The sequence below is a fragment of the Drosophila rhopaloa genome, unplaced genomic scaffold, assembly GCF_018152115.1.
Source record: "Drosophila rhopaloa isolate 14029-0021.01 unplaced genomic scaffold, ASM1815211v1 contig_178, whole genome shotgun sequence".
Taxonomy (NCBI): Eukaryota; Metazoa; Arthropoda; class Insecta; order Diptera; family Drosophilidae; genus Drosophila; species Drosophila rhopaloa.
The window spans coordinates 4,733,329-4,761,073 of NW_025335059.1; the positions used below are offsets into that span (position 1 = coordinate 4,733,329).

The window sequence follows — 27,745 nt, forward strand, 5'->3', positions numbered from 1 at the left end:
AAAGTTTCTTCATGTTTTTTAGAGGTAGTTTTAATTTGAAATATATAATAAATAATATATTATTTATATATTGGCTCAAATTATTTCATCTCCAGGGGTAAATTGAGTTTACCCATATTTCTGAGCCTCTGGTATTTTGCTATACCAGGCATCCGGTCATACTTCTCGAGACTCGCTGGCGACGCCTTTGCGCGATACTTTTGATTATTGGAAAATATGTCCGCCGAAGTGGATTTCGTCAACAAAAAGGAGGTGCACCTCCGTAATCTGAAGCAGTCTGGCCATGTGGGATTCGACAGCCTCCCGGACCAATTGGTCAACAAGAGTGTCCAGAACGGATTCGTCTTTAACGTCATGTGTATAGGTGTGTATATGCGGGTGCAGTTTCCATGTGTGTGTATGCGGCACAGTGAATCAACCGAAGTTTTACTTGCATGTAAAAACAGTAACGGCCAAAGAAGTAGCACTGATTTTAGAAAATCATTAACCGTAATAGTATATTTTTCTTTTTAATTATTTCTCAGTCTTTTTGGAAATCGAAATCAAGTTTGTAACAATCGAATTATAAAAATGCATCAACGTTTCTTGAAATAGAGATTACTAAAGATCAATGGCAGTTATAGAATTACAACAGCAATTGCAAAAATTATGGAAGTATAAGTTGCCTTTAAAGTCGTGGCAAGATCTTTAATTTTAACTTTTCATTAATGAAAAATCTTCGACTCCCTTAGTGCTATTACTTTGACCTCTGCTGCGTTGTGTACTTAAGTGCCTGATATTGGAGTGCATTGCTCAGATAAAGTGAATCACCTAAATATATGTGGGTAAACAATTGAAATGCCTTAACCAGACGCCCAGCCACGATTAGTATGCGGAGTGGCCGGCAATCGATTTCCCCCGCTGCTTTCTACAATTTCACCCTGACACCAATGCCGCAGTGCTTCTGCGGCCAATTGAGCCCACTTGGGCTATGGTTCCCCCGAATCTGACACCAATCTGACCTCCCATCTTCCCCCTTTCCGCAGGCGAGACGGGACTGGGCAAGTCGACGCTTATGGACACGCTGTTTAATACGAGCTTCGAGTCCACGCCAAGTCCCCACACGCTGCCCAGCGTAAAGTTGAAGGCACACACCTATGAGCTACAGGAGAGCAATGTGCGGCTCAAGCTGACCATTTGCGACACAGTGGGCTATGGCGACCAGATCAACAAGGACGACTCGTTCAAGGCGGTGGTGGACTACATCGATGCCCAATTCGAGAACTATCTGCAGGAAGAGCTGAAGATCAAGCGATCGCTGGTTTCGTGCCACGACAGCCGCATCCACATCTGCCTGTACTTCATCTGCCCCACCGGGCACGGCCTCAAGTCGCTGGATCTAGTGTGCATGAAGAAGTTGGACAGCAAGGTTAACATCATTCCGGTGATTGCCAAGGCCGATACCATTTCCAAGGTGGAGCTGCAGCGCTTCAAGGCCAAGATCATACAGGAGCTGAACAGCAATGGAGTGCACATCTATCAGTTCCCCACTGACGACGAGACGGTGGCCGAGACAAATACCAGCATGAATTCGCACATTCCCTTCGCCGTGGTCGGCAGCACGGAGTTCATTAAGGTGGGCAATAAGTTGATCCGCGCTCGCCAGTATCCCTGGGGTACGGTCCAGGTGGAGAACGAAACGCACTGTGACTTTGTGAAGCTGCGCGAAATGCTTATTCGCACCAACATGGAGGACATGCGCGAGAAGACTCACACGCGGCACTACGAGCTGTATCGTCAGAAACGACTGGAGCAGATGGGCTTCAGCGACGTGGACAGCGACAATAAGCCGATCTCGTTCCAGCAGACGTTCGAGGCCAAGCGCTCCAACCACCTGGCCGAACTGCAGTCCAAAGAGGAGGAGGTGCGCCAGATGTTCGTGCAACGGGTCAAGGAAAAGGAGGCTGAGCTGAAGGAGAGCGAGAAGGACCTGCACGCCAAGTTCGAGAAACTGAAGCGGGACCACGCCGAGGAGAAGCGCAAGCTGGAGGAGTCGCGCAAGGCGCTCGAGGAGGACTACCTTGACTTCCAACGACGCAAACAGCAGTTGGCCACCGCCCACCACACTCTCACCCTTGGAAAAAGCAAGAAGAAGTAGGATCCGGCGCCGCCGCCGAGCAATGTATTGAGAATTCTGTGCGGTTCGCTTATCCCAAAGTAATTATTGCTTTCTCATCTCGTTGTCTTTCATTTGTACTATTAAGTTTACTTAAAATATTAACATATACACAACTACACGCATATGTACGCCGACATATATGATTATGTATTTACAACTAACGAATAAATCGAAATTAGTATTTTAACAAGGTAAACCCCAGAAGTGTAAAAGTGCAGAGGAAAAAAATAGTTTTTCATTCGTTAAAAAACATTTAGAACATTTTTTTGAATCTAACGGAATTCTGGATTTTTTAGTGATATCCCGCATCGTGGTAAGTTTAAGCACGTTTTATATTTGCCAACTGGCCACACTATTTTACTACTCATTCACTGCTGGTTGCAAAAAATTGTAGAACAAATTAAAAACGCAATAACAGAATCGCTGCAGCAAATGCAGTAGAACTAGTGGAGAGCAGCGCTTAGAAACCCAAAACAAAAGCAATTAACCGTGTTCAACGTAGAAAATAGATTGTGAAAGTGGGTGTAGCATTTGGGCAAAGTGTTTGTGTTTGTTTTTTTTCATTGTAAATTTTGTTTGTTGCTTGGATTTTCCGATTTGATGGTAAAAGGGAGGCATCGAGGCAGGGGCGAACCCAAGTGATTTTCCATTATAATCATCGAGTGGAAGGGGAATTCCAATCGACATGTCGCTAATAGCGGCACTGGCTTTCTACGCTCTCCTGCAGACAGGTAATGGATATATGGCGGTGAAATCAATAAACCTCTAAACGGGGCCAAAACTAACGATTCTCCCCATTGCAGTCACCTGTTACACGGTCTCAATTACGGCCCCCGATCAGGCCCTCATCGGATCCTCTATCAATGTATCCGCCCAGCTCTACGATAATGGCAGACCGGCTGGAAAGGGCTCCTACAAGTTCACCTGGAGCGACAGTGCTGGCAATCGAGAGGTAACGATTCCATATTCCCTAGAACGTGATAAACAAAGAAAGAAAGCTCCGAGCCCAATAGCATGACTAATTGCCTGCCAATGCAAATGCAAGCGAGTCTATCGGGCTAGAGTTTACAGTCTACGCCCATTAACTGGCTCATAAAACTTGTCAGGAAAGCTGGTTTCAGGTTGTTCACCCACCCAAATGCAGTAGAAACACAGATAATGTTTTATACCAAACAAATAATAGCAGCTATCTAAACATGTGTTTTATCGGTCAATTGCTTTATTCCCTTTACACAGTACTTTTTAAAGTTTATAAACTCAATTATTTAGGAAAGCTAAATCCCCACTCAAACATAATATAAAGTTTTGCTCTAGACTATCTGAAGAATTCTTCTTAAATCATTAAATATTTAAGAAGAATTCTTCAGATAGTTCAATCAACTTAATATAACGCAAAAGGCTTTTTTTAAAGATCCGTCATAATAAGAACTTATATTTTTGAGAATATTTAAAGTACTGACAAATTTAATTATTGGTTTGTGATACATTTGTTTAGTTTAATGTAAATGTTTTTTTTTATAACAAGGAATATATTCTATATGGCTGGAAAAGGCACATTGTGTCACTTATCTAAAACATGAGTTGAATTACTCAGATTGTTGGTTTGGATTATACAATCTTTTCCAAGTCGCAATATTTCGTAGAACTTTTAGATAGCACTTAATTCTCTCGATATCAGACGGGCAAAAAATTTAGTTCATTACCAATAGGGTAATTTTATTTAAATATATGTATATATATTTTTAATTTCCAAGCCAGAATACAGATGTTCAAATAGACGCGCACTTCAAGTTCTAATCTGAGCCATGCTTCTTCTATTGTTATGGCGTCACTGGATTTGAATGCTAATTTTAAACAATTACTATTCAGCGACAGTTTTTTTTCCTGTTGTGCCTGGTACGTGGTCATATCAGAGGCGTTTGGTGGCTACTATTGTAGTTGAATTTGCATGTAAAGCGAGCCCAAAACCACTACCAATTATACTAATCAATTGCCTTTGTGCCTGCAGGTGATAGAGACTACCAATGCCACCAGCCATTGGACTGTGATCTACAATCAGGAGCAAGCAGCTACGCATGTCCTTAAAGTCGAAGTGGATAAGTACTTCATTATTTGGGTAAATGAGGCCGTGGCCCGAAGGGAAATAAAGCTTGATAACTTGCTGGGCGGCAGATTGGAACTGATTCAGAACAATGTGACGCGGCCGCATGAGTTTGTGTCCACGCAGGAGGCGGTGAATCATAGCATACTGCTTTCCGATGTGGATCTTGCATTTCTGCGGGCGAAGGGATATCACATTCAGACGTATTGGTTTCAAAACTGCACATATCTGGGCATGTCCAGTGCCCTGGACTATCAGGCCACATATCCGAAAGCTGAGCAATACTACGACGTGGAGGCTTTAGTGGTGGCCACACTGGAGCTGCCGCCTGAGCCAACGCCCTCAACCACGACGACAACAACCACTACCACTACAACTACCACGACAACAACAACCACAACTACAACTCCCGCCACAACAACAACTTCAACAACACCTGCCACAACCACCACTCCAAAAACTACAACAACATCAACAACTACGACAACCACTACTCCAAAGCCAGCAGCTCGAGCCAAACGTGATTTAATCCAGGCCATGCACGCCAACGCCGCTCTACTTGGTCTAAACCTAACCAGCGCCTTGAAGCAGCAAAAGAATTCCGATGGGAATGTGTCCGTGGCACTTGTCAATCCCCTGGGAGTTCGCCGGCTGTCCAAGCTCACTGTGGTGCCCGGTATTCAACCGCCATTCGATTGCGTGAGCAAAAAGTTTGTAGCCCAGGATCCAAAACAGATATACGGCTACTTCCAGCACCGCATTGTATCCAAAGGTGGGTTTGGTTAAATTGTTGTATATATCTGACTATTAATTGTTTCGTATTCCATTCAGATCCCGTTACTGGTTTCGGCACCACGGGCAAGAATTGGCTGCAGCACTGGGAGATGCTTCAGCTCAATGTCAACTGCAAGGGATCGCCACCATTTGAGCTTTGTACGCAAGTTTTTACTGGTGAGTAGACATTGTAATCATAAAAGCACATATATTTTTTTCTTGTTTTTAAATTGTATACTAATTTAAGATAAATATATATATATTTAAATAATATAATTATAACTAATGTCTTTTCTATTCAGCGCCCTACAATTCCACGGGTAATGAGACATGCGACCGATATGAACTACTCGAGAATTGTTCATATGAATACATGCGTTACTTTAGCGAAAGCAAGACCATTCTTTTCTTCATACGCAATGAGGTTTCCCAGACACTCAATCAGGTTACCATAAACATGTATGAAGGTAGGTAGAAACCAAATCCAAGCTTTTTATATGTTCCTTTATCATTTAAATATTTATGTCACCTTGTAGCCCAACGTCAATCTCAGCTTTCAGTCGTAGTTGTGCCCGTAACCTGCACATTGGTGGCTGTAATTCTAGTTGTTTTCGGCGTGGCCTATTATATTCAGCGGGGAAATCGGTGAGAACTTGGAGCGTAACTATGTCGAATTCTTTCTATAACATATGTTTATTTCCCCACAGCTTCAATGTTGAAGTGGCCGATTTCAATTTCGGTGATACTCAGTCGGTCGACATGGAGTACAAGACATTCCCGCAGCGCCTGGTCGACAGCATCCGTGATGCTTGGACGTGGCCGGGTCAGCGGCGTCACTCGCAGTCCAGCGCAGATCTCATGGCGGACCAGCCGCCCAGTCCGGGCTTTGGCGGCAATGTGGGCGATGTCGATAGCAACTTGCGCTATAACACTTTCAACTAGGTCCTTGAGGCTTTCTGTTGGAATATTGTTACCTATGCAAATTAACCGTTTTAATTTAATTTCGGCGCCTAAGTTACGAAGCCCTGCTCGCAATTTTTTTCAAATTTGGTAAAATCGCAATCGATTTGTGAAACTTGCTTGTTCTAAACCCAAATCATGGTTTGAAATCCCAGGCAGCTTTTCCATAAAATTTGATCGAACTCGAAAGCGGGATCAGGTGTGATAGTTATTTGTTATTATTTGTACGTGCACTTTTATGTGCTTTAGTCATTTTCTCGTTGTACATTAGCACCTTGGGGTTACCACCCCATATGTACACGAACAGAGATGATAGAATCTTTTATATTTTTCCAATACTTTATCTCTCCTTACGTTATCATTTAAATCATCTCTGTCCAACATTTACGCACATACTTGCTCATCAATGGCCAAATGTCAAGTAACAAGCAAACATTTAAATCGAAATATCGGGTTTGCAGCAGGGTTCGGGAACCCAACTGCAGATCCGTTCGGATATTGTTAAAGACTGTCTTTGTTCTAAAAGCAAAAAATAAATCTGGTAAAAATTACACTTAACTTATGCGTGACGAGGTCTTAGTGACGAGTTAAATGTTAGCATAAGTCAATTTGATTATTTCCATTGTATCGTGATCAAAATTTTTTGACAAAGACAAACTCATCCTCACTAAAACTCATGCGACACAAATATTCATTGTGATAGATATAGAACAAACAGTATGTACGTTTAGCTAAAACGAAAAGTTTAAAGAAAAACAATACAATTATAAAGCTAAATTCTGTTGGTTTTTAATTGATCGCTATTCAAAACAGGGGGAGAAAAATTACGATTTTATAAAGGCTTTAATCAATTTTATATATTTTCTTTGCATTTTAATACTAAGACCTTTTAAAATTCGATTAGTTCCAATTATAATATAGTCTGATTTATTTTAAAAATACAATTTTGATATTTATAGAATAGAAATATGACCTTATTTTATAACCTTCTAAAATTCGCGCTTAAATTTAAACGTAAAACACAGCGAAGAATTTTTGTCGCGGCGAATATATTTCGAATATTTGGTATTGTTTTGACATAGCGCACTGGTCACACCAGATTAAGGCTATTTGCAAAACACTTGGCGGATAATTAAAAATGTTTCTTAATGACATTGGCCAGCCCTTAATACTAGAAACAGGAAAGAAATATGGCTTGTTCGAAGAGGTACGCAATATAAACTCTGTTATGAAACCTTTGTAACATCCTATGGCATTTCAGCACCGTGGACCTTTGCTCCTATCGTCTGCCGCCTTCACAGAACACATTGTTCCCGAAAATTGGTCCAAATCCGTTGTTGGATCTGAGCAGGATATCATTCGGTTTCGATCCCAAGCTAAGTCCAGCGTCTTCAACTCAGAGAATTCCTTCTATAAAACCATTAGGCCGAACAAGCCTACCCAAATAGAGTATGATGGCAACCAGATTACAATCACGTTAATACCAGCAGGAAAAAGCGAAAATGGCTTGGAAACGACGTTGTACTATATAGAGAGTTGGTATATGTTTCGATCGTATATTTTCGTTGTAAACCAATCAAATCCATTTATAGATGGCCACGTAAGATATCTGATTGTGGATCGCCTATCCGGCTTCCTGGACTTTTTGCCCAAGGCCCATAGTTCATTTCATCATGGCCTTAGTGAAGGAATTGATGTAGCCTACATAGACGAAGATATCCTGGGTGAGATAGATCTAAATGAGGATCTATATAGTTTCATGGACCTCATAAAACCAAAGTTCATTTACGGATTGAGGCTTAGGGAGTTGCCCAAGTGGCTGCTCAAGCTGCGTCGGATGGTCGATTTATACTCAATAAACAAAAACTCAATAAATTTACAGTAGAAAATGATGCATTTAAAACAAAAGACCTGGTAACAGTCAAATAAAATCTATCTAAGTGCTACTTCCCCTAGTTAACCCTTTGTCGCCTTGGCCTTGCTTTTGACCTTCTTAACGCGTTTGAGGCCATCCATTTTGCTCTTCATAAACTGCGAGTACATGCCCATCATGGTGGGCACATCCTCCTGTCGGACGACGGTGGAAATCTGTCGTAAATGTGAGGTTTCTTAATAGAGTTTTAGCGAAAAACTCGGGCGGCATTACCTTCTGGGATTTTGACTGGGCTCGTATCAGGCACATGTAGGTTTCCGGTTTGGGTAACGGAGGACGACCTGCTCTCGGTACAGGTTTATCATGGCCATCATCTTGGGGAATATAATTAAAGAGAAATTTTTAGTACCTAAATATCATGTTTTTCAGGCGGTACCACTCACAGCGCTTGAATGTCAGCGTAAAGGAAGAGTCTTTCTTGGCCGCATTGGCGATCTTCTCCAGGCGCAGGATGAACTGTAATTAAATATAGTTATTCAACAACTTTTTTCCATAGTTTTTGATTTATTTACGTTCGAATTGTCGAGCAAAACCATTTCGTGGCAAATAAAACAGGCGAAACGAGATAAGTGACACTGACAGTTGTCGTGGGATTTTTTAGGGCGTTTCTGTCATCTCGTCAGGGCTACACAAGCTCGTATCTGTTTTATAAAAAAATATTAAGAAAAATGTACACTGAAAAAATTAAAGACAAAACTTAAATGTATTTCAATTGAATATTTAATAAGGAAAATGTTCTTTGCTTGCAAAACTAAATTAATTAAAGTATACATATATCTATATTTAAAAAACCATATGCAAAAATATTCTAAGAGAATTGTTTTGTAATTCCTAAAATTAAATAACTGCAGGATATTTAAATAACAAAGCATAAATAAAGAATTATAAATAGAATGTATAGTTGTTCCGATATTAACGCGAGTAACTTTCTGGTGGTGGCTGGACCTCAAATATCGATACTATCGATAGTGCCATCGATGGTTTGACAGCTCTAATTGGTTGAGAAAGCAGCAGCAAAGGGAAAAAGGCCAGAAAAAATCGTAAAACTACGAAAACCTACAAGTGCGGGGCAACCGAGGAAGCTGTTGCACAAACACAAACACACACTGTACCGCGAACCGCACGCCACGCCCACTCGCGCCGCCCCCAACCCCGGAGAAGCGGCACAGGAAAAAAAGAAGCGCCCAGCAGCGGTGGTGCAAGCGAAGTAGGAAAATTCCAGCCGATCGAAACGAACGCCCGCGACCGCCAAAGGAAGTGCCGCCCACGCCGCAAGCTCCCAATTCGACACTGCTTGCCATCGCCACCTGGTTGAGCCGCATTCAATTAGCCGCCGTAGCGCCAGCTCCACAAACTCCGCAACATGGTAAGTGGTTCACCACCAGCCGATGGGCAGCTAGGATGCAGTGCGTCTAAGGTTTTTATGCCAGAGATCTCTACATACCCAAGGCAAATGTAGGCAGCCTATGTGTTTACTGCGTGGGCGGCAGGCATGACACATTAAAAAACCACCGCTGAACTTTGACCGAAACGAACAGAAACCCTCAAACACTTCTCCCTCTTTATTTCAGGACGTGTTCCTTATGATCAGGCGGCAGAAGACCACCATCTTCACGGACGCCAAGGAGAACACAACGGTGGCCGAGCTGAAGCGAATGATTGAGGGTGAGTGTTGTTTTCTATTTATAGGGCATTATTAAGTAACTCCATGATTGAATACTCCGCTTAGGTATACTGAAAGTACAGCCCGTGGATCAGCGGTTATACAATCAGGACAACGACGTCATGGAGGACGAAAGCACGTTGCAGGACTACGGCGTGACGGTGTCCACGGCCAAGGCGCAGGCTCCGGCGCAGCTGGGTTTGACATTCAGGTGAGAGTCGCTGATAAGCCGGTTGCGGGTTATCTAGGGGACAAGGCGGGCGAGCGGCACGTGTTCCGCTTACAGACTTACAGCAACTTCTTTGCCTTCTTTTTATAGGAACGAGGTGGGCGATTTTGAGACACTGGACATGACACCCTACTCGGCACCACCAGACTTACCCGAAGTGATGAAAAACCAAGAGGCCTCAAACGGACAGGAGCAGGTTGCATAAAAAGCAGCAGTCAGTCAGTCAATCACCCCTACGAGAACAACTAACAGCAGCAAACACATCAACAAAAGCAACAGCAGCAGCAAACGAGACAAACTAAATCCGCTAAATCCAGAGACCCTAAACTTCTGTCGCTCGCTTGTCCCCCGCAAACGAAATGTACGAAAACCCGGATGAAAGAGGGAGATCTGTCTGCGATTTCCAACCTCCCTGCCTGGTCAAAAAAGCAACAACTGCAGCCGCAGTCCCAATAGCTAAATATGCATTTTTCGTTGTTTATATTGCAAGGAACAATTCACTAAAGTTCCAAAACAAAATTGTACTTTGGAATGGGATTTATAATATTCGGCTTTAACTTTACACCCTACCCCCACTTGTTTGTTTCTTTTTAATGGAATTTATACGAATTTGTTGAGAAAATACACAAAGTCATAAAAAGTAAAAGTGCGAACTGAGCGAACGTGCAGCAATTTCAATACCCCATCCGCTTGATCCTTCGTAAGCAGAGTGAATATTTAAACAATATTGGGATCTAATTATATTATAATTTATAATCAAATCATTATTTTTGTAATAATAAGATTTAATTATTATTAAAAACGAACGAAAAAACCCCTGTGCTTTAGCTAATCACTCTCGTCCAGTTCGGCCGTCATGGCGGCCACCTCGGCATCGTTGTCATCCTCCGCTCCGCTGTCCACAAAGGAGGCATTGCCGCTCTGCTGCAGCTCCTGGTGCTCCAGAAACTCCTGCAACCGGTCTTGGAAAAAGTTGATGAACGTCTGCTTCTGCTGCGCCGTGGCCGGAAAGTAGTGGCCACCACTGTGCTCCAGCACCTCAGCGTTCTTGAAATGCGCGGCCAGGGATTCGCTCATATCCTTGGGTATAATTTCGTCCGTCTGACCGTATATGTGCAGAGTGGGTATGCTGATAGCCTCCTCGTAGGCGCTCATGTGCACTAGACTGCCGGATAAGAAGCCCGAGGAAAGCACTGCAAACTCCGGGCGGATGGAGGTCACTGTGGAAAATAGGTGTTGGTATACTAAACATCTTATTTTCTGATATTTTAAGGCCTACACTTCTTTTTGGCAAGGCCACATATTATTCCCACGAAACATGCGCCCTGTGAGAAACCCAGGAGTCCTTGGAATGGGCCCTGCGTGCTCCACGCCTCTTCCACGCATCGCAGGCTCTCCTGGAAGCCAAAGGCAGGTCCACCTTTGTTCGTTCCCTTAAAGGATCCATCGTCCTTATTTGCCCACCAGCTCCTCTGCTCCGGTACAGGTTCCGCTGACGACTCTAAAGCAGCAGCCACTTGCGGCGCCGTAATAAACACAAACTCCGCATACTTGGAGGCGAACTTCCGGAAGGATCCCAGCTTGTTTTTGAAGGCATCTCCATTCTGGCGGTAGCCGTGCAGACAAAGGACACGCACTTTCTCGGTGATTTCTAGCTTAGGCTGCTGTTTGCTGCCGCCAGCTCGACTGGATCCGGCTGTCTCCGCCAGCGCATCATTGTTAGTCATTTTGTCGAAGGTGTTTTAAACAATTTTATCTAATGTTTTAGCTCAGGAAACAAATAAAAATAATAAACAAGGTTATGGGCTTAATAGAGATGGTCAACAATCGATAACAAATGCCCAAGACTATCTGGCAGCTCAAAGGTAAATAAACGAACCAGGTGGCAACTTTTGGCAAAGAATGCCGCATTTTTTACGTAAAACTTATTTGCCGTAAATGCAACAAGTTCCCATGCTGTACTACTCGACAACTTGAATCTTTGGACCAGAAAAACTTACTATATAAAGAAGCAGGATCACCAGCAGGAGCATGATCTACACCACCACGCTGCTGTCCTCGCGAGGCGGCCTCATCGGCTCGCTGATCAACAAAGTCAGGCAAGTTGTAGCCAAAGATTGGCCACCCAGTGATCCATCTCGTGCCAATGACACCGACCACAGACCCCTCACACCCCCTAGGCCCCTAGCCGCCGCCAGCATCAGTAACAGTCCAGTGGTCCAGTCGAAAACGCTGGAGGAGCAGGTGGGCCTGCCACCGCGTCCCAAGAAACCGCTGACCCCCTACTTCCGTTTCATGCGCGAGCAGCGGCCCAAGCTGGTAGCCGCCAATCCCAAGATCACCACCATCGAGGTTGTGCGTCAGTTATCCAAGGACTGGTCTGACGCTGATGTCCAGTTGAAGGATCGCCTGCAGGCCGCGTTCAAGAAGGACCAGCAGATCTACATGGAGCAGCGCACCAAGTACGATGCAACCCTCACGGACGAACAGCGAGCGGAGATCAAGCAGCTCAAGCAGGACGTCGTGGACGCCAAGGAGCGGCGACAGCTGCGCAAGCGCGTCAAGGAACTCGGGCGGCCCAAGAAGCCGGCTTCCGCCTTCCTGCGTTTCATCGCCAGCGAGCGCACCAATACCCCGCAAGATCCCAAGCAAACCTACCGCGAATGGCACCAAAAGACCACGGCCAAGTGGACCCGCCTTCCCGACTCCGAGAAGGAGGTCTATATGCAGGAGTCGCGCAAGGAGATGGAGTTATACAAGTGAGTACATGTTGTGGGACATGTTTTGTAAGGGCGATTTGTTTTTCTTTTATCGAGTTATCGCCAAAGAGCTGCTTGGCAGTCGAATGTTTCTGAAATTAAATTATGAATACTTTTCTAGAAATCCTTTATCAGTTACAAAAAAAATTACTATAGCTTGATCTTACTGAAACAAGCTCAATGGAGAACTAGAAAGACTTGGATATTATCGCATTCTGAAATATGTAACATAAATCACTGCTTTATAAACTTAAAATCAAGGTTTTGCAACATGTAATAATTAATGCTTTAAAGACTTTATATATTCTATTTTAAAAAAAAGACGTTTAAGGTATACATTAAGATAAGATTTTAAAATAAGTAACTCTTTGGATGGAGTTTTTCTTGAAATCTTTAAAAATATTTGCGTTTAACACCCTTTAAGTATACTTCTTAAATTTTTCCTACAAAGTACACGTGATTTTCTTTCATATTTTTTTCAAGAGGCAAGATAATTAGCGCGGAAAAACTTCCAAGTTGTAAAATTTGGAAATGAAAAAAACGGATTTCATAATGCAATATAGAGATTAATAAGTTAGTTGTCGTTAAGAATGCCTTTCCAGATCTTAATTTGTGCCCTCACATATACATTTTTCTAACCGTTCTACGAGACATTGTCATTTATAACCTTAATATATTTTTATGTTTGTAGAAAAGCGATTACTGTTTGGGAGGAGAAAATGATCCGTCTTGGCCACATCGACGTGGTGCGTCACGGCAATCTGATCGACCCGCCAGAGCCAAAAACTCGCAAAACGCAGGCCGCCAAAGAGAAATAGTGCTAGCTGCTTGACCCGCCTTCCGCCATCACAAATTTCATAGATCACACTTCATTCTGTTTATTCGTTTTTCTTCTTTCATCGAAAATTGTTAGGGTTAAGGCATTAAAAATTAAATGCTAGCCCGCATAAGTTTAACTTAGAATTCTTTGTTCCTGCTGTTAGTTTTACGAATGGTACATTTAGTAATTTTTCTGAACTATGTAAATAGTTTCAGCATTAAATACAGAGTTTTTGACAAAATGCTGTACATGTTTTAACTAATGAAAGAACAAGAGCTTGTGTTTCTTCGCAGCCAGTTTTAAATTTAGTACATATAACCTTTGAAATTTTTATGTGTGCTTCAGCCAACACGTTGCGTATGGGGCAAACACGTGGCATCAGCAACTATACGTTTCAAAGCGTGCTGACCAAAGAATGGGATCTTTGGCAACACGTGTCTGAGTCTTACGGGGTTAATATCACACTGGATTTCTAGTTGATTTAACACGGTAATCGACACAGTTTTAATCTCTCTGCTTAGATCACGGTAAACAAATATGCGTTAGATTTGTCACCTCAAATGAGCAGATTACAAAGGTTATAATTGGTACAGTCAAACTTTGACTGGAACTACGGCAAGGCCTTGGCTAGGAGACGGACACAACCGCTCGCTTCTCGGTTCAATTTCCAAGTGAACGCACAGTTCCAAAGCCGGAATACGGCTTGTCTGGTCTGGTCAGGCTGGAATGCCGACGACTGGAACTATATTTCCGCTCTCCCTCTCTATGTATGTATATCTCTCTGATCCGACTTAATGCTGAGGTCGGGGAATTCGGAACAAGGCAGGCAGCAACAATTGATAACCGTTCGAGTGTTTAATCAGGGACGGATTATATATGTACACACATTTGTGGCCCCTATAATGTTCAAAATGTTTGTTTTGGATACAAAGCAGATTAAAGTACTTTTTTATCTACAACGACTATTCCTTTGTATTAAGATTTTCCTAGCTTATAAATTATTTACTAATTTTTTTGGAAGTGTCTCTTGTATGGAAAAAGTTGTTAAATCCATTTTAATATTCTTAAAAAATTCTGGTAAATTAACGTATTCAGTTACAAATAAAAAATAATTTTATTTGTCTGCTATATCTTCTATATTTATCACTAAATCTTAAGAATATACTTTGTAAAGTTAAAGTTATATGTACCTTTGTACACAATTATGCACATACATATGTATATTCTTTCTAAACCCGTATCTCTTTTTTGCTCGTATCGTCTTCCAACGCCTCTCACTCCAGTTTAGCTCGATTTCGAAACAGTTTCGGCTCTCTGGAGTGCGCAGGTGTCTCAGGTAAACAGCCTTCCAGCGGGAGAAGATAGCTGCCGCTGTGGAGAGAGCGGCTTTGCCTTCCAGTGATTCCCTGACAGGTAGTCGAATCATGACACGAGATTTCCATAGTTTTTGTCACGCCGCATAGGTTTTCCGCTCTAGACAATTGAAAATGTTTTCACCTAAATTCGGGGCACTGCAGTCTGATCACCCCGCCAACTTTTTTCGCCTGGCATTGGACAGAGCTCTTTGAAACGCCAACGACCGCCACATTCTTGGGCAAGAATCTGAGTTACCTCCGAGTTTTCTGGCCAAATACCACGTTCGGGCCGCCACCGCCAGCAGCGGAATTGCGCAAGCCATATTGGCGCAACCTTGGGCTACTCCAAAAGCCGAAAACTAACCACTTACACACGCACACGAAAATATATTTTTGCAATAGAAAAATAACAAACAACTAGCGAACACCAAATCCAACTCTAAATTCGCCTTAGCCAGGCCAATAAACAGTGCACAAAATTCGGCATTTCGAATGACAAAAATGCATTAGACACTTAACTGGCAGCTGGGAAACGGCTGCGCATGCGCACGATTAAGGCTATTAGATTAGCGATTTCCCAGTCGACGGAACTTCTAAGTTAGTTAGTCAGTGACTACTACATTCGAAATTCTATAAGAGCAACTCTCATCTGATAGATGGTATAAGCTAGTCATTAATATGCAGTATTTCATTACTAAGCAAATTAAATAGTCGTAGGTAATTTCTATTTGAACTTTCAAATTTGAAAAACATACTGCTTACTTTTAGAGAAAAACTCTACTTGTAAAAATAGTCGACTAATTTTCGAAATAGATCTATTGAGGTTTAGCAATGAAATAGATTTGTAGGGCTTTGTATTTTAGTATTTAAACTATATCAAGCTCAGCCCCTATTAAGTTTAGGTAAGTTGAAAATTTTCTCAAAAATGGGCTAGACTGTAGTAAGATTCTCTATGCCGGGGCAACGAAGTGGAACCATTTATTAAGTGGTACATGTATCCGAGCGTGTATTGTCTCTAGTAGCCGTCTAATACTTGTTTTATTTTGTCTTCGGGTCCGTTGCTCAGGTGAGCCCAATTTCAAAGCGCTCGTGGATTCGGACTCGGACCTCCCTCGACGGCAGCAAGTGGAGGCCAACTGCTTTTCGGAGGCAGTTGCGCCACAGAAGTGAAAATTTCGGTTAATATTTTTTCTGTTACGTATTTATTCAACGAATTTGGTTCTTTGCAAAAGTCGTAAAGTTGTAAAGTTGTTTTAACGAGACGCTACAAAATGTACATACACATACTGGATATATTTATCGATCTTTGCCGGACGCGACATAAACCTAACACTTAGATGCTAGACGAATATTTACATATAGGTAAAGATAATACAAATACGAATACGAATTTCAAACTCAGAGAAGTTTTTGACAATAATTTAATACAATGGGTAATGAAGCGAGAGGGATTATTAATTTTAAGGGTCCCGAATGTTTTGTGGTGTGATGTGTGGTCGAATATAATGCTGATAAAATAAAGAGGTTGCTCTAGGGATTCCTTTCTACCATTCAACCAGTTGCGGCTGATAACAGGGATTAGTCTAAATCCGTTTGAAGTCTCTCTGAAATTCCCTAACTGCTCGACAGTGTACAATTAGCTAAAAACAAAACAAAGTTCAAGTGAATCACGCACAGGATTAAGGCCGATCTTCCAGCTAAAGCTTCCTAGCCACGCTGCTTGCTGCTCCCATTGCTGCTGTGGCTGTCCTCGGACGGAGGACGTACCCATCCGCCGTAGCGGCGCTCCATTTCACGCGCCACCGCCAGGCAGAGGTGATCCTGGCCCGGATTGGCCACCACCTGGATACCCATGGGCAGGTTGCGCCGATCCAAGCCGATCATGCAGTTGGTCACCGGCAGGCCAAGCGTATTGAAGATGGCCATGTACATCGGCTCCAGCAGCTTGTGGTAGATCTGGTAGTGCTGGTGCGCCGTGTTGGGGAAGGTCGGGTAGAGGAAGACGCCGTCGTTGCCCAGCATCTCCTTGAATTCAGTCTTGAGCGCCTCGATGATGCTGGCCAAATGCTTGTGGCGCGAGTTCGGTATGATCTTCATGAAGTTCTGCAGGTGGCCGAAGATCACCGACGGCAGGATGCTGTCCGAGCAGCCAAAGAAGTACTTGACCGTCTCCTTGCACACGGTCTTGGGCTGCTCGCCCTCCTCCGTCTTGTGGTAGATGGTCTCGATGTTCTTCATGGTCAGCATTGCCGACAGCGAAATATCCAACGACCACTTCATCTTGCGGATATTCACCCGCTTGGCATTGAAGTCGGTGGCCACGCGGTTAATGGCCGCATGCAGATCCCTGCTGAGCGGTCGCATCATGCCCGACGGTCCATCATTGTCCATGAAGAAGAACCGGATCCCGTTTACACTGATCGCCCTGTCCAGCGTCAGCTTGGGACCCGTGGGATCGCTCATGCACTTGAGCAGCAGCGGCAGATCCTTGGCGTAGCGAGTCATCGGGGCGATGGTGAAGAAGTCGCCCCACTTGGGGAAGTCACTCGTCGGATGATGACCCCGGAAGGATACCGCATACGGCGTGGGCTTGTGGCCCCAAATGCCACTGAACATGGCCGGCAGGCGTGAGGAGCCACCTATGTCCGAGGTGAGGCCCAGCAGGGAGGCACCGCTGGCCAGGAGGGCCGCCTCGCCACCCGAGGATCCGCCCGGCGTGCGTTTCAGATCGTACGGATTCTTCGTCTGACCCGTGACATTGTTGTATGTCTCCCAGAGCAGGCACAACTCCGGTGTGTTGGACACCAGCAGGATGATGCCGCCGGAGCGCTTTATCTGCTCCACCACGGGCGCATCCGACTTGGCAATCTGCGGAGTCTTGAAGACACGACCGGCCTGGTTGGTCATCCCCTTAACGGCGATGCTCTCCTTGACGGTCACCGGAATGCCCAGCAGTGGCGTGAGCTCCTCCATCGAGTCCACGCTGTTGATGCCCATGGCTATCACGTTGTCTATCTCGCGGGCCTCCTCCAGCGCCTCCTCGAAACGATCCTGAACGATGGCATTTATCAGGGGATTCACCTGCAAGAATTTCAATAAAAATCGCCTGTTTAGTAAGGTTCACTATACAAATTACTCTCAACATTTTTATTCCCATTTCTCATTATTATGCATAAATGAAAATTATTATATTTGTATCATATTTAATTATCAGCTTGGTTACACATTAACTTATTAAAGTATCATTTACTTACAACATTTCAATTTTAATTACAAAATATACTTCAGAATGCCGTCTTTAATATAATCATTCACTTAAAATGAATAATATATTATTATTTTGCTACTAATAGGTGAGAATATGTCACAATCGTTGAACTCTAAGGGCCAAACCATTAGGGGTAAACGTTTCAGGAGAATTGAACACTTTGTAGGAATTATATAATAAAGTTAGTTATAGGTGCCAATTAAATTAGTTAATTATAATTGAAATGAATAAACTAATTTGATTTAGATTGTGAGTAGTATTATGTGCAAATTAAGTTACTAACCTGTCGACATCGTTCGATATAGGCTTCCACGACCTCTTCGCTTTTAATCTGCAAGTGAAAAGTAAAGAATGTTTAAGTATTTCCGCTCTTTTCCCTGCATTCCTACTCGCTTACATTCCACCCGGATTCCGATTCCCATACCCATAACCATTCTCATTCCCAGCAATCAATTCAGAGTCTATTGAGCCGCGGCCAGTGCCACAGCAAAGGCAATTTGTGTTAAATTAAAATCAATAAAAAGACAAAGTTAGCGGCGAACTGAAACACAACTTGCATTCGTGACGTTCAATTTACGAAGCATGCACTTTCGATCGACTATCAGCGGCCCCATGACGTATGAGTAATTTGAATGAATGGGGGGTACAGAACTCCTCAGACCCCGGTTCAAAGTGAGCTTCTCTTGAAGTTGATTCATTTATGAACAGGTCAAAGAATACTTAAATACATAAGCCAGTTTCATGAATCGATTGAGATATCAATCAAGAGACTTCGGGTTAATTTCCGCGTCGATTTTCAATACAGAATCTGTTCAGAAGTTATTTATAGATTGGATAATAAACAATGTAGCAATCAAATACTTATTTATTAAGGAAATACAAAATATGCTAACAAATAAACAGAGATCATAATAAGTGTATTTTGGTTTATGATTATTTAGTAACTTGAATGGTTGAACAAAGTAAAGTAGGAATGAAAACTAGCAAACAAGTTATCACTTGAATGGGTGAATAAAAACAAAATCAAAAAAACAATGGTTTGATGGATTATAAAAACGGAAGAAATAGCTGATCCAAAAGCTATAGCACGTTTTGATCAATTAATTGCTTTCCATATTCATGTGTCACAATTAAGGCACAAAGAAAGAATTTCCAGCAGTAAAACCAAATAGGCTGCCAAGCAAAATAATATAATACAAAAAAAATAATATACAAGGAACACAATAAAACAAACTTATTTGAATAATCGCCAATAATAAAGCGATCAATAGATCAAAACACGTAGTTATCAAATAGATCTCTTATGAGTCACATATCACCCATACAATTAGCAGTCTATAAATATACCGAGAAACGCAATAATTAAAGTCGCCTATAAACAATATTTTGAGTCGGAACTAAGCCTCGCAAACTGTATCTGATATTATAATTAATCACATTCTCACTCGGTTGTCAAAGGCAGTGATAACAAAAAGATCTGATTAGTTAATTAATGGGGGAAGCACATATCAATCAAACAGTCATTTTGTAAAAAGCAATACGAAATCAAACTTGGGTGCATTTAGGTATCAATTCAACGAAACCATTTTAACCATTTTCCGTTACCGAATACCGAACCACAAGTGGCAATCGAGACTAACCTCTGAACTTGATTTTAGACTTAATCTTGGTAATCGGAGGCAGAAGACCTTCCATTTAGTTTGCACTTCAGTGACTTTACACTGGCAAATTGCCTCTGGATTGAGACATAAGTTGCTTTACTGCACCTTAATGCAGGCATATGCAACGCACAGATGATGCACCAACGTATATAAAACTCATTCGTACTTATGTACTAGTATAGTTAAAATTAAGGCTACTTGTCTTTTTCAATGACTTCCAGTGTAATAATAAATCAGTGACAGCAAAAGGGGGGTTCCGACCAGGTAAACACAGTGCAAGACAACATGCAACGGATAATGGGGATTTGAGGGCTTTGAGGGGCATACGAAATCAGCGACCGAAAAGCTTACGACTCCGATACCATCCAGCGTTCGATGTGTTTACAAAGTGGAAAAGATCTTGTGGCACAGAGAGGCTTGGAGCACATAGCATAAAGAAATCGCGACACACAGACACAGTTTGGCCGAGTATATATGCTCGGATATATGGTGTATATGAAGTACGTGCTAAAAAGAGTAGAGTCGAGGCAGAGCAAAACAAACCAACGAAAACGAAACACGAATTATGCGATTCAAGTACGAACAAATTTCACATGAGCAGGTTTTAGTTTGCTCATCTATCTAGTACCGGTCTATAACCCACCGAATTATTTTTAAGACCTTCCACTTATTTTTCACTCAAAAACAAAGACTTAATCCAATTGAAAGACAGCGGTCAAAGGCAATTAGCAACATCGCTTTCTTAAACTTAGTTTCTGGTTGTTAAGACTGCGATTATTATTTAATAAAAGCAATTTAAAGACAACTGACTCAGGCAATTAGCAATATCACTTTCTTAAACGCAGTTTGTGGTCGTTAGGACCGCGATTATTATTTAATATGCCAGCTGATCAACAAGAGGCGGGTTCTGATATAATGCCAATTACAAAATCATTACGCTTGGCTCGCCGTGAAGCAATGCTTAACCTATGACAATGAAACAGCCGGCAATTAAGAGGGGAAAAAACATATAAAAATGCATAATTAAAATAATAATATTTAGCAGTCATACGCACCATATGTATGAGTGTGTCTGGCCGAAAGAAGACAAAAGCAGTTAAAAAGCGCTACTAAAAAAATTAATAATAAAACTTTTGTACTTCAGACGGACGTGCACTAAAAACTCAACTACCCAAGTGCATGCAGCAAATGCGATTAAACAAAGGCAGCTATGGAGTATATATGGTAACTGGAGGGCGGGTGGTGGCGCGATAAGGTCTCTCAAGTGGTGACCTCACACGACGTGGACCAACGAACACCGAAATCTTGCACATCCCGTGGATACATATGCACAAAGAGACGCAGACACAAAGACTCATGTGGCATGTAATTGATGGCAACAGCAGCCCAAATCTGAGCCCAGTTTGTATCTCACGGACTTTAATGTGGATTTGGATGTGAATATAAAATGGATATGGATACACTTTGCGATTAAGCTCCGATAAAAGAGGCCGAGAGTCAGACGTCTAGGCCGCCGTGATGGGCTTGTGTGGATAATGTTTTGCGAAATTTCTGCTCGCATCATAAAAGTGCTCGGTTGATACTTTAGATGACTAACCAGCTGGTTTCTTCAATGCCTTGTGTCTATATCCCTCCGTTTCGGGCCAATTGCCTTAAGTGCTTGTGACGACAGTAGAAATGGGTAAAAAAAAAACCCAAATTGATTTCGATTTCATCTGGCTAGAGTCGTTATGTCGAACAGACGTATTAAAAACTGGAATATGATTAAAAGTTTCCATAAGACGTCGGCAAATTTTGCTGTAGGAATTGTTTTGGAAACCTAACAATGACAACGCAAAATAATAAATATTCTACCTCAATTAATAACCAAATCTTCAAAGTTGGTTTTTTTTTTCGTCATCTTTTGGCTGATAAATTGTAAATGTTGTGAACTTTGAACTATGCTTATTAACCCCAAAAAGTTTCGTTATTTCTGGTTATGCCTAAAATGTACATTAATGTGAAGCAATTGTAACCTAATTAAGGCCTAAAAACACTAACCTTTTATTACGCTTTTAATTCAGTAAGCCCTTAATAGCAATGTTTATGATTAAAAAAAAATCTAATATCATCGAAATTTTAGTTAATGTTACCAAATCCAAAAATCGTCAGAGTCTTAAATAGTTTCGACTTTGAACTTCACCCTGATATGGTTCTTCATTTCTGTTTATAGCAATTTCAAACACTTGTAATGGTATTTACCCATAGTCTTTCCCCTCGACCTTCTTAATGGCTTGCTTGTCTAATTGAAATGTTAGGGGCCAGTGCTCCGCGTTTTTTACAGTGAAAAAATGAAAACTTAGGTCTTTAAGATTTATACGTTTTTACTTTCTGGCGAACTGGCGTCAAAGTTTCTGTTTTTTTTACGACTCCGGAGTTGGAGATGTCTGCAATCAATAGTAATGGGCAGCTTTGCACACGAACTATCTAATAAATGTGGCAACAGAAACAGCTACTGTGGCAACAATCTTTCCATTGATTTGGCAAGATTTCGGCCAGCCCATTTACCAGGTTTCTTTGCGTAAGTGACCCAATTCGGAACATGGAGAACTGGGCTGGGAATACATATTTTCTTTTTGTCCATATGTTACAGTGAGGGTGCTGCCCATTTACTCACCTTTCTGGTGCGAATCAGCTTGGCCAGGTCGACGGCGGGAATCTCGAGCAGGTGGCTCCGGATGGGCGGCAGTTTGCGCCGCAGCACCTTGATGTTGGTGTAGCGGCTGTAGGGGACCACGAACCAGCTGAAGACGATCATGGCCGAGCGCAGGAAGCGGCGCATGATGTACCCCAGGATCCTGGAACAGAGTAGCACAGCAATTTTGACGGTTTTCTCTACACACTCCACTTGATGGGTGAAAATGGATCTCTTCTCTGCGTATCGCACGGATACGCCCCACGTCGAAATTCTGCACCGTAAACAACACAACTGCACAGCAGCCAAGCAACAGGTTGCCAGGATTGTGCAATCCGCAATCGGCAATCCGCAGCTGACGACTGCAATCGACTTTTTGGCTTGCACAATTTTTTTGGGTACCGAGAGCTTGACGACGACGACTACGAACACAGCTCAGATGCGAGAGATGCCTTTTGGTCAGTTGGCTAATAGTCGAGTGGCTTTCTTGGCTGCATTGGCAACTACTTATTGGCTATCTGCGGGATGCACTCGCGAAACACTCAAGTTGGGGCGCTGCCGACGCATGCGCAGCCTTTGGCCGGCTTTCATTTTGTTGCACTGTTGCACTCAAAAAACACCGTCCATCTGTATCTTCTCAATCTTCATCTGCATCTGCATCTGGATCCGAATCGGTATCGCTTTCAGTTTCTGTATCTATATATATCTGACGGATGCACGAGCCGAACCGACGCGAACGAGGCGAGCTGAGTAAATAAACGCTGGCCCAACATGCCGCAGAGTATTTAAAGCCCGACTCTCCGATCTCTCACAAGTTCGAGGTGCTCCAAGCTCGCACTCTCAAGCTCTCTTAAGGCCCTCCCCGCATTACAATCATTGTGATTCCCATTTGGCCGAAAGGAAATGACCACAATGCGAGCAAGTGCGTCATGCCACAGATCGACAATTACAAGGCCTGATCTCTTGATCCCCAGTGATTAACAGGCTATCGCCTTGTTTACCGCCGCGAATAAAGGGAGGACTTCTATCGTTAATTGCCCACATCGGCGGTTATATGTGGGCTATATGGCTACAGCTTTGGATCGTATCGGGCAGTTAAAGCTATGTATGCTGACCAACTGAACCTGAGATAATCGCACACAGAAACTACAGCGTCATTCAGAAAATAAATATTGATTCCACGAGGCGAGGTTTCCGGGGGAAAAGCCACCGCTTGAAAAACACTTCCAAGGAACTAGAACCTTGAACTTATTTTTAAACCTTGGTAACAGGTTAGTTGTTGTATTGAGATTGGTATGTGTAATCTAAAATTAGCTAGAATTATACACAAGAGAAAATTATTTCGTGGCAATGGGGTGTAAAAATTCAAATGAACTTTAACTGATAGGGAATTAAGATAATAACACTATTTTGTATACAATTATGTATATCAAACAGAACAAAATAAATGAAGAGGGGATAAATACTATCTTGCTATTGTAGCTACTTTAATTATGATTAAGCATTTGTTATTAGGGGTTAAGTTTTTGTCAGTTCATTTATTATCATTCTTATTTCAGACTAAGGATCTGTGAATATACTTTTTCTGTGCATAAATATTAATTGATCGCCGGCGCGTGGATGAACCAGTTGTATCCATCAATTAAGATCACTAAACTTAGTATTTACAGATCACTGATCCGTCTGACACTTATGGTGAGCATTCAGGCGTATGTTATCATCCAGCCCCGACATTCAAATTACTTTATAATTGTGCTGGTCATTAGGGAATAATTGCCTCACATTGGGCTCTTAGTTGGTCAATTTTCAAGAAAAACAAAATGCCTGTCTTAGTTAGTTTAAATGCCTTTCAGCTGCCTCTCAGCCCGATCGTTTAGGCCAAGATCACGCTATCCAAGATGTCAGCAAAGTGATATAATCGGAGTACAGAACAAAACAAGTCAGTACAATAATAGCTTGTCTCGATCTGTACTTAATGATATGGCATCTGGGTTGACTAGCCTCACATTATCTTGTGGTCAGCACTGGCGATTCCCCACATCGCCACATGAATCCGAAAGGATTCGAGACATTCTATTCTAGGTGGAAACTCCCCAAGGTGATTCGTGAAAAAAGAGAGTTTATTTTAGGGGGTCCAAAGTACTGTATATCTCAGAGTTAAGATAGTTAAAAAGCTCCCACTCTTTGAGCTCTTTAAGAGAACCTCAAAAGAGATAAGACGTGGAGCTTCTGGCGGCTTTTGGATGGAGGGCCACATTTAGTGACGATAAAAGTGAACGCGGATCAAGTTGGGCCGCAAAACTTTCCACACAAGCACAGCCGTCAGATTAGTTGACCCACAAGCAACAACAAAAAAAAGTAACATGTTGTCACAGAATTTGCGGCTCGGTCGGGGATTTGTTAATTACGGAGTTTGCCGACAGAGCTTGAGAAACTTTGCAGCCGCTGGCAATAAAAACAAAAGCCCTGATAACAATGCCAACGATGTGGATGAGCGACACCCGCTGCATGGTATCCGGATTTTGGACTTATCGCGCATCATCGCCGGCCCCTACTGCACCATGGTTCTGGCGGATCTCGGGGCGGAGGTCATCAAGGTCGAACGTCCGCACTTTGGCGACGAGGCCAGGAAATGGGGGCCTCCCTTCCTGGAGAACAGCAAAGATGCCGCCTATTTTCTGGCCCCCAATCGCAATAAGCGGAGCATCTGCATCGACATTAAGCGCGGCACACGGCTCCTTCATCGGCTGGCCGAGATTAGCGATGTGCTGGTGGAGAACTATGTGCCCGGTACCTTGGATCGCTACGGTTTGGGCTACGAGCAGTTGCGCAAGGTGAATCCCAAGCTCATCTATTGTTCTATGACGGGCTACGGTTCTGTGGGACCGTATGCAAAGCGACCCGGCTACGATGTGATTGCCTCATCCGTGGGCGGACTGATGCACATCACCGGCGAGCGGGATGGACCGCCCAGCAAGGTGGGCGTGGCCGTGACGGACATGTCCACCGGGCTCTATGCCCATGGAGCTATTTTGGCAGCTCTCTATCAAAGGACGCGCACTCAGCGTGGCCAGAAGATCGAAGTGGACCTGCTGTCCACCTGCTGCTCCCTGTTGCTCAACGTGGGCAGCAACTATTTGAATTCAGGAGTCGAAGCCGGGAGATTAGGCACTGCCCACTCGAGCATAGTTCCTTATCAGAGCTTTAAGACGAAGGATGGCTATCTCACACTGGGCACCGGCAGTGATGAGCAGTTTTCGGACCTGTGTCGCCGCTTGAAAGTGGAGGAGTTGCCTCGGGATCCGAAGTTCCAAGCCAACAAAGATCGAGTCAAGCATCGTGATGAGCTGATCAAGATCTTGGAGGCAATGCTAGCTGAGAACACCTCCCGCAACTGGATGAAGCTGTTTGAGGGCGCCTCCTTTCCCGTGGGACCTGTGAACTCTATTCCCGAAGTTTTCGAGGACGAACACGTTCAGGCCATTGGCCTGGTCAAAACCCTGTCGCATCCCAAAGATGGATCCGTCAAGGTAGTAGGTCCTCCCGTGGTCTTTAGCGAAGCGCGGAACGATGCCCGAACAGCTCCTCCTATTTTGGGACAGCATACGGATGAAGTGCTGGGTGAACTATTGGGCTATGGGCAGGAAGAGCTGGCCGAGCTGAAGAAGGATAATATTATTCAGTAAGCCGACTAGGTTTTGCATGGAGTCAAAAAAAAATATATAAAAATATGTATCACAGCTCACTCTCAGAATTGTATGACCAAATGTTTTTTTTAAAAAATAAGCATTTACAATTAAAAAAGATCTTTAGATTAAGATAAAAATGATTAAATACAAAAAAAGTGTACCGAAAATATTCATATTCAAAAATATATGCCAAATATATAAATATTCTGCAAAGCACATTCAAAGCTTCGGGTTGAATATGAATTTCTAAAAGATCAGAAGTTAATGAGAAAATCATTAGCAATATTTCAAAATAATTTGCTTTGCTAGAAATGTGTTAAGACTTTTGAATAGTATGTCGGGTCAGAAGACTAGTGGAAAAGGCCAAAGATTACTTTCCGCACAATCAGTTCTGTGTCGTAAACATCGAACCCTCCCTAATGTTGAATTTAGCAGTGTTTTGAAAGATACTGATTTGTACTCAGCTAGAGTACAAGCTATAAATAAGCAAAACAATATAGAAAAATGATTTCTTAGTAAAAAATTTAAACATAGTATTTAGGAAAATAATATGTCTACATTTTTAAAAATCCTTGCCTGTTTTTCACAACGATTGTTTTTTTATTTAAATTTACGTCGTCGTAAAAGATGAGTATACGGGTCAATAATCCTGTGAGTTCTGAAGTTCAAACTTTTGATTAACTATGGCAGGTCTCTAATGTCTACATATGTATATCAACGTGTCTAGCAATGCTGATCATTAATTATAATATATGAATACTATCTCAACATCTGACCATTATTGTAAATACCCTCCGCAGGGATACAATAAAATGATTGAAATCAGTAGACATCGTCTTTGTTGTTAACCAAAAACCCCAATCCTGTTTCAGCGGGATGCCGGTAAGCAATTTTCTGGACGCTGATCCTCTGATTCTTAGATCCCCACAGTTCGGCAGTCGTCACATCCCCTGGCGCCAGCGAACGCGGCGACAGAAGGTAATAATCGTGGCCTTCTATGGCCTGATTTTGGCCCTGATCCTTAACTTGGCCGGTTGGCTGTCGTTTCTGTGTGTGTTCCAGCAGGCAGAGAAGTATCGCAGCAGGACAAGACTCGACTAGGAGGGTGAGGATGAGGACAAGGTCACTCGCGAATTGGCTTACCTGGAAAACAGCTCTTCCAGGTGCAAACGGGCCACGGCCAATATTGATTTTAGCACTGCCAAAAGGAGGAGAGGATGAGGATTGAAGGCAGGTGGCAAAACAATGGGAGGGAAAACTCACTCGCACAGTTCAACCAAAAATATATAATATTTTGAGGCGCGTCCGTTCGCCAAGAACCCAAAACTAAAACTAAAACTAAATTCGAAATTGCAGGTGATGTCCAAAACAGAAATAACAACAATGCGACGGCGACGTCGACGTCAACGTCGGCGTCAATAACAGATTGTTTGCCTTTGTAGTGTTGTTGTGTGCGCAAAGTGCATAGACCGCATCCGAGTCTTAGCCTCCAGTTTAGCCCCAAAGTAATCCCCCGCCCCCTTCCGATCCGGGTGTGGATTTCGCACTTAATGGGTTGGGAATATAGGAAAAATACAAGTTGGATTGGAGACACAGTGGGCCGGCAATTCACAGTTATGTTGTTAGACATAGAGGGAGGGGGTTAGTGTGACCAGATCCGCTCAAAAATAATTTATATTTTTAGTTATTCACTTATAGTTT

General features: G+C 42.8%; 9 protein-coding genes across 14 annotated transcripts; 6 read left to right on the forward strand and 3 right to left on the reverse strand.

Moving 5' to 3' along the window:
- The first annotated feature begins 148 nt into the window (after positions 1–148).
- Positions 149–2,354, forward strand: LOC108046347 (septin-2). Its single transcript, XM_017125986.2, has 2 exons — positions 149–364; positions 1,026–2,354. Exons 1-2 carry the CDS (start codon positions 217–219, stop codon positions 2,135–2,137), a joined length of 1,260 nt encoding a protein of 419 aa, XP_016981475.1. The 5' UTR covers positions 149–216; the 3' UTR covers positions 2,138–2,354.
- Positions 2,355–2,519: 165 nt separating this feature from the next.
- On the forward strand, positions 2,520–6,770 carry LOC108046346. Its single transcript, XM_017125985.2, has 7 exons — positions 2,520–2,889; positions 2,962–3,110; positions 4,167–5,031; positions 5,091–5,210; positions 5,336–5,500; positions 5,570–5,678; positions 5,741–6,770. Exons 1-7 carry the CDS (start codon positions 2,844–2,846, stop codon positions 5,973–5,975), a joined length of 1,689 nt encoding a protein of 562 aa, XP_016981474.1. The 5' UTR covers positions 2,520–2,843; the 3' UTR covers positions 5,976–6,770.
- A 90-nt stretch (positions 6,771–6,860) lies between these two features.
- On the forward strand, positions 6,861–7,878 carry LOC108046348. Of its 3 annotated transcripts, none has more exons than XM_017125988.2 (3): positions 6,861–7,200; positions 7,255–7,528; positions 7,586–7,878. In XM_017125988.2, exons 1-3 carry the CDS (start codon positions 7,132–7,134, stop codon positions 7,876–7,878), a joined length of 636 nt encoding a protein of 211 aa, XP_016981477.1. In that variant the 5' UTR covers positions 6,861–7,131. The 3 variants fall into 3 exon arrangements, with proteins under 3 accessions (XP_016981477.1, XP_016981478.1, XP_016981476.1); XM_017125989.1 differs by having other exon boundaries at positions 7,255–7,532; positions 7,586–7,695; XM_017125987.2 differs by having other exon boundaries at positions 7,255–7,878.
- LOC108046349 (signal recognition particle 14 kDa protein) lies at positions 7,869–8,553 on the reverse strand. Its single transcript, XM_017125990.1, has 4 exons — positions 8,439–8,553; positions 8,310–8,382; positions 8,140–8,240; positions 7,869–8,081 (listed from the first exon to the last, which is right to left on the reverse strand). The coding sequence occupies exons 1-4, from the start codon at positions 8,460–8,462 to the stop codon at positions 7,950–7,952; spliced, it is 330 nt and encodes a 109-aa protein (XP_016981479.1). The 5' UTR covers positions 8,463–8,553; the 3' UTR covers positions 7,869–7,949.
- A 351-nt stretch (positions 8,554–8,904) lies between these two features.
- On the forward strand, positions 8,905–10,464 carry LOC108046361 (elongin-B). Its single transcript, XM_017126010.2, has 4 exons — positions 8,905–9,292; positions 9,498–9,591; positions 9,656–9,800; positions 9,909–10,464. Exons 1-4 carry the CDS (start codon positions 9,290–9,292, stop codon positions 10,021–10,023), a joined length of 357 nt encoding a protein of 118 aa, XP_016981499.1. The 5' UTR covers positions 8,905–9,289; the 3' UTR covers positions 10,024–10,464.
- Positions 10,465–10,534: 70 nt separating this feature from the next.
- On the reverse strand, positions 10,535–11,651 carry LOC108046360 (esterase CG5412). Its single transcript, XM_017126009.2, has 2 exons — positions 11,098–11,651; positions 10,535–11,038 (listed from the first exon to the last, which is right to left on the reverse strand). The coding sequence occupies exons 1-2, from the start codon at positions 11,543–11,545 to the stop codon at positions 10,647–10,649; spliced, it is 840 nt and encodes a 279-aa protein (XP_016981498.1). The 5' UTR covers positions 11,546–11,651; the 3' UTR covers positions 10,535–10,646.
- Positions 11,652–11,698: 47 nt separating this feature from the next.
- On the forward strand, positions 11,699–13,638 carry LOC108046359 (transcription factor A, mitochondrial). Of its 3 annotated transcripts, none has more exons than XM_017126006.1 (3): positions 11,701–11,917; positions 11,981–12,577; positions 13,269–13,638. In XM_017126006.1, the coding sequence occupies exons 1-3, from the start codon at positions 11,850–11,852 to the stop codon at positions 13,393–13,395; spliced, it is 792 nt and encodes a 263-aa protein (XP_016981495.1). In that variant the 5' UTR covers positions 11,701–11,849; the 3' UTR covers positions 13,396–13,638. The 3 variants fall into 3 exon arrangements, with proteins under 3 accessions (XP_016981494.1, XP_016981495.1, XP_016981496.1); XM_017126007.1 differs by having other exon boundaries at positions 11,999–12,577; XM_017126005.1 differs by having other exon boundaries at positions 11,699–12,577.
- A 2,297-nt stretch (positions 13,639–15,935) lies between these two features.
- On the reverse strand, positions 15,936–27,628 carry LOC108046350 (fatty-acid amide hydrolase 2). Of its 2 annotated transcripts, XM_017125991.2 has the most exons (5): positions 27,308–27,628; positions 27,188–27,242; positions 22,338–22,518; positions 18,304–18,351; positions 15,936–17,833 (listed from the first exon to the last, which is right to left on the reverse strand). In XM_017125991.2, coding segments are annotated over exons 1-5 (1,659 nt in total). In that variant the 5' UTR covers positions 27,309–27,628; the 3' UTR covers positions 15,936–16,459. The 2 variants fall into 2 exon arrangements, with proteins under 2 accessions (XP_016981480.1, XP_016981481.1); XM_017125992.1 differs by lacking the exons at positions 22,338–22,518; positions 27,308–27,628 and having other exon boundaries at positions 27,188–27,206.
- LOC108046352 (succinate--hydroxymethylglutarate CoA-transferase) lies at positions 23,652–27,170 on the forward strand. The gene is made up of 2 exons (XM_017125993.2): positions 23,652–26,926; positions 26,975–27,170. Exon 1 carries the CDS (start codon positions 24,719–24,721, stop codon positions 26,039–26,041), a length of 1,323 nt encoding a protein of 440 aa, XP_016981482.2. The 5' UTR covers positions 23,652–24,718; the 3' UTR covers positions 26,042–26,926; positions 26,975–27,170.
- Positions 27,629–27,745: the final 117 nt, after the last annotated feature.

Coding starts and splice junctions, on each gene's coding strand:
- LOC108046347 (XM_017125986.2), top strand. CDS start 217: ATGTCCGCCGAAGTGGATTTCGTCAACAAAAAGGAGGTGCACCTCCGT. Junction 365..1,025: donor CTTTAACGTCATGTGTATAG/GTGTGTATATGC, acceptor CCCTTTCCGCAG/GCGAGACGGGACTGGGCAAG.
- LOC108046346 (XM_017125985.2), top strand. CDS start 2,844: ATGTCGCTAATAGCGGCACTGGCTTTCTACGCTCTCCTGCAGACAG. Junction 2,890..2,961: donor CTACGCTCTCCTGCAGACAG/GTAATGGATATA, acceptor TCCCCATTGCAG/TCACCTGTTACACGGTCTCA. Junction 5,501..5,569: donor TACCATAAACATGTATGAAG/GTAGGTAGAAAC, acceptor GTCACCTTGTAG/CCCAACGTCAATCTCAGCTT.
- LOC108046348 (XM_017125987.2), top strand. CDS start 7,132: ATGTTTCTTAATGACATTGGCCAGCCCTTAATACTAGAAACAGGAAAG. Junction 7,201..7,254: donor AATATGGCTTGTTCGAAGAG/GTACGCAATATA, acceptor ATGGCATTTCAG/CACCGTGGACCTTTGCTCCT.
- LOC108046349 (XM_017125990.1), bottom strand. CDS start 8,462: ATGGTTTTGCTCGACAATTCGAAC. Junction 8,383..8,438: donor TTTTGCTCGACAATTCGAAC/GTAAATAAATCA, acceptor ATTTAATTACAG/TTCATCCTGCGCCTGGAGAA. Junction 8,082..8,139: donor CCCAGTCAAAATCCCAGAAG/GTAATGCCGCCC, acceptor CATTTACGACAG/ATTTCCACCGTCGTCCGACA.
- LOC108046361 (XM_017126010.2), top strand. Junction 9,592..9,655: donor GCTGAAGCGAATGATTGAGG/GTGAGTGTTGTT, acceptor TACTCCGCTTAG/GTATACTGAAAGTACAGCCC. Junction 9,801..9,908: donor CAGCTGGGTTTGACATTCAG/GTGAGAGTCGCT, acceptor TTCTTTTTATAG/GAACGAGGTGGGCGATTTTG.
- LOC108046360 (XM_017126009.2), bottom strand. CDS start 11,545: ATGACTAACAATGATGCGCTGGCGGAGACAGCCGGATCCAGTCGAGCT. Junction 11,039..11,097: donor TGGCCTTGCCAAAAAGAAGT/GTAGGCCTTAAA, acceptor TATTTTCCACAG/TGACCTCCATCCGCCCGGAG.
- LOC108046359 (XM_017126005.1), top strand. CDS start 11,850: ATGATCTACACCACCACGCTGCTGTCCTCGCGAGGCGGCCTCATCGGC. Junction 12,578..13,268: donor AAGGAGATGGAGTTATACAA/GTGAGTACATGT, acceptor TTATGTTTGTAG/AAAAGCGATTACTGTTTGGG.
- LOC108046352 (XM_017125993.2), top strand. CDS start 24,719: ATGTTGTCACAGAATTTGCGGCTCGGTCGGGGATTTGTTAATTACGGA.
- LOC108046350 (XM_017125991.2), bottom strand. Junction 22,519..27,187: donor CTGGAAGAGCTGTTTTCCAG/GTAAGCCAATTC, acceptor ACTCTGTTCCAG/GATCCTGGGGTACATCATGC. Junction 17,834..18,303: donor ATATCGAACGATGTCGACAG/GTTAGTAACTTA, acceptor AAATTCTTGCAG/GTGAATCCCCTGATAAATGC.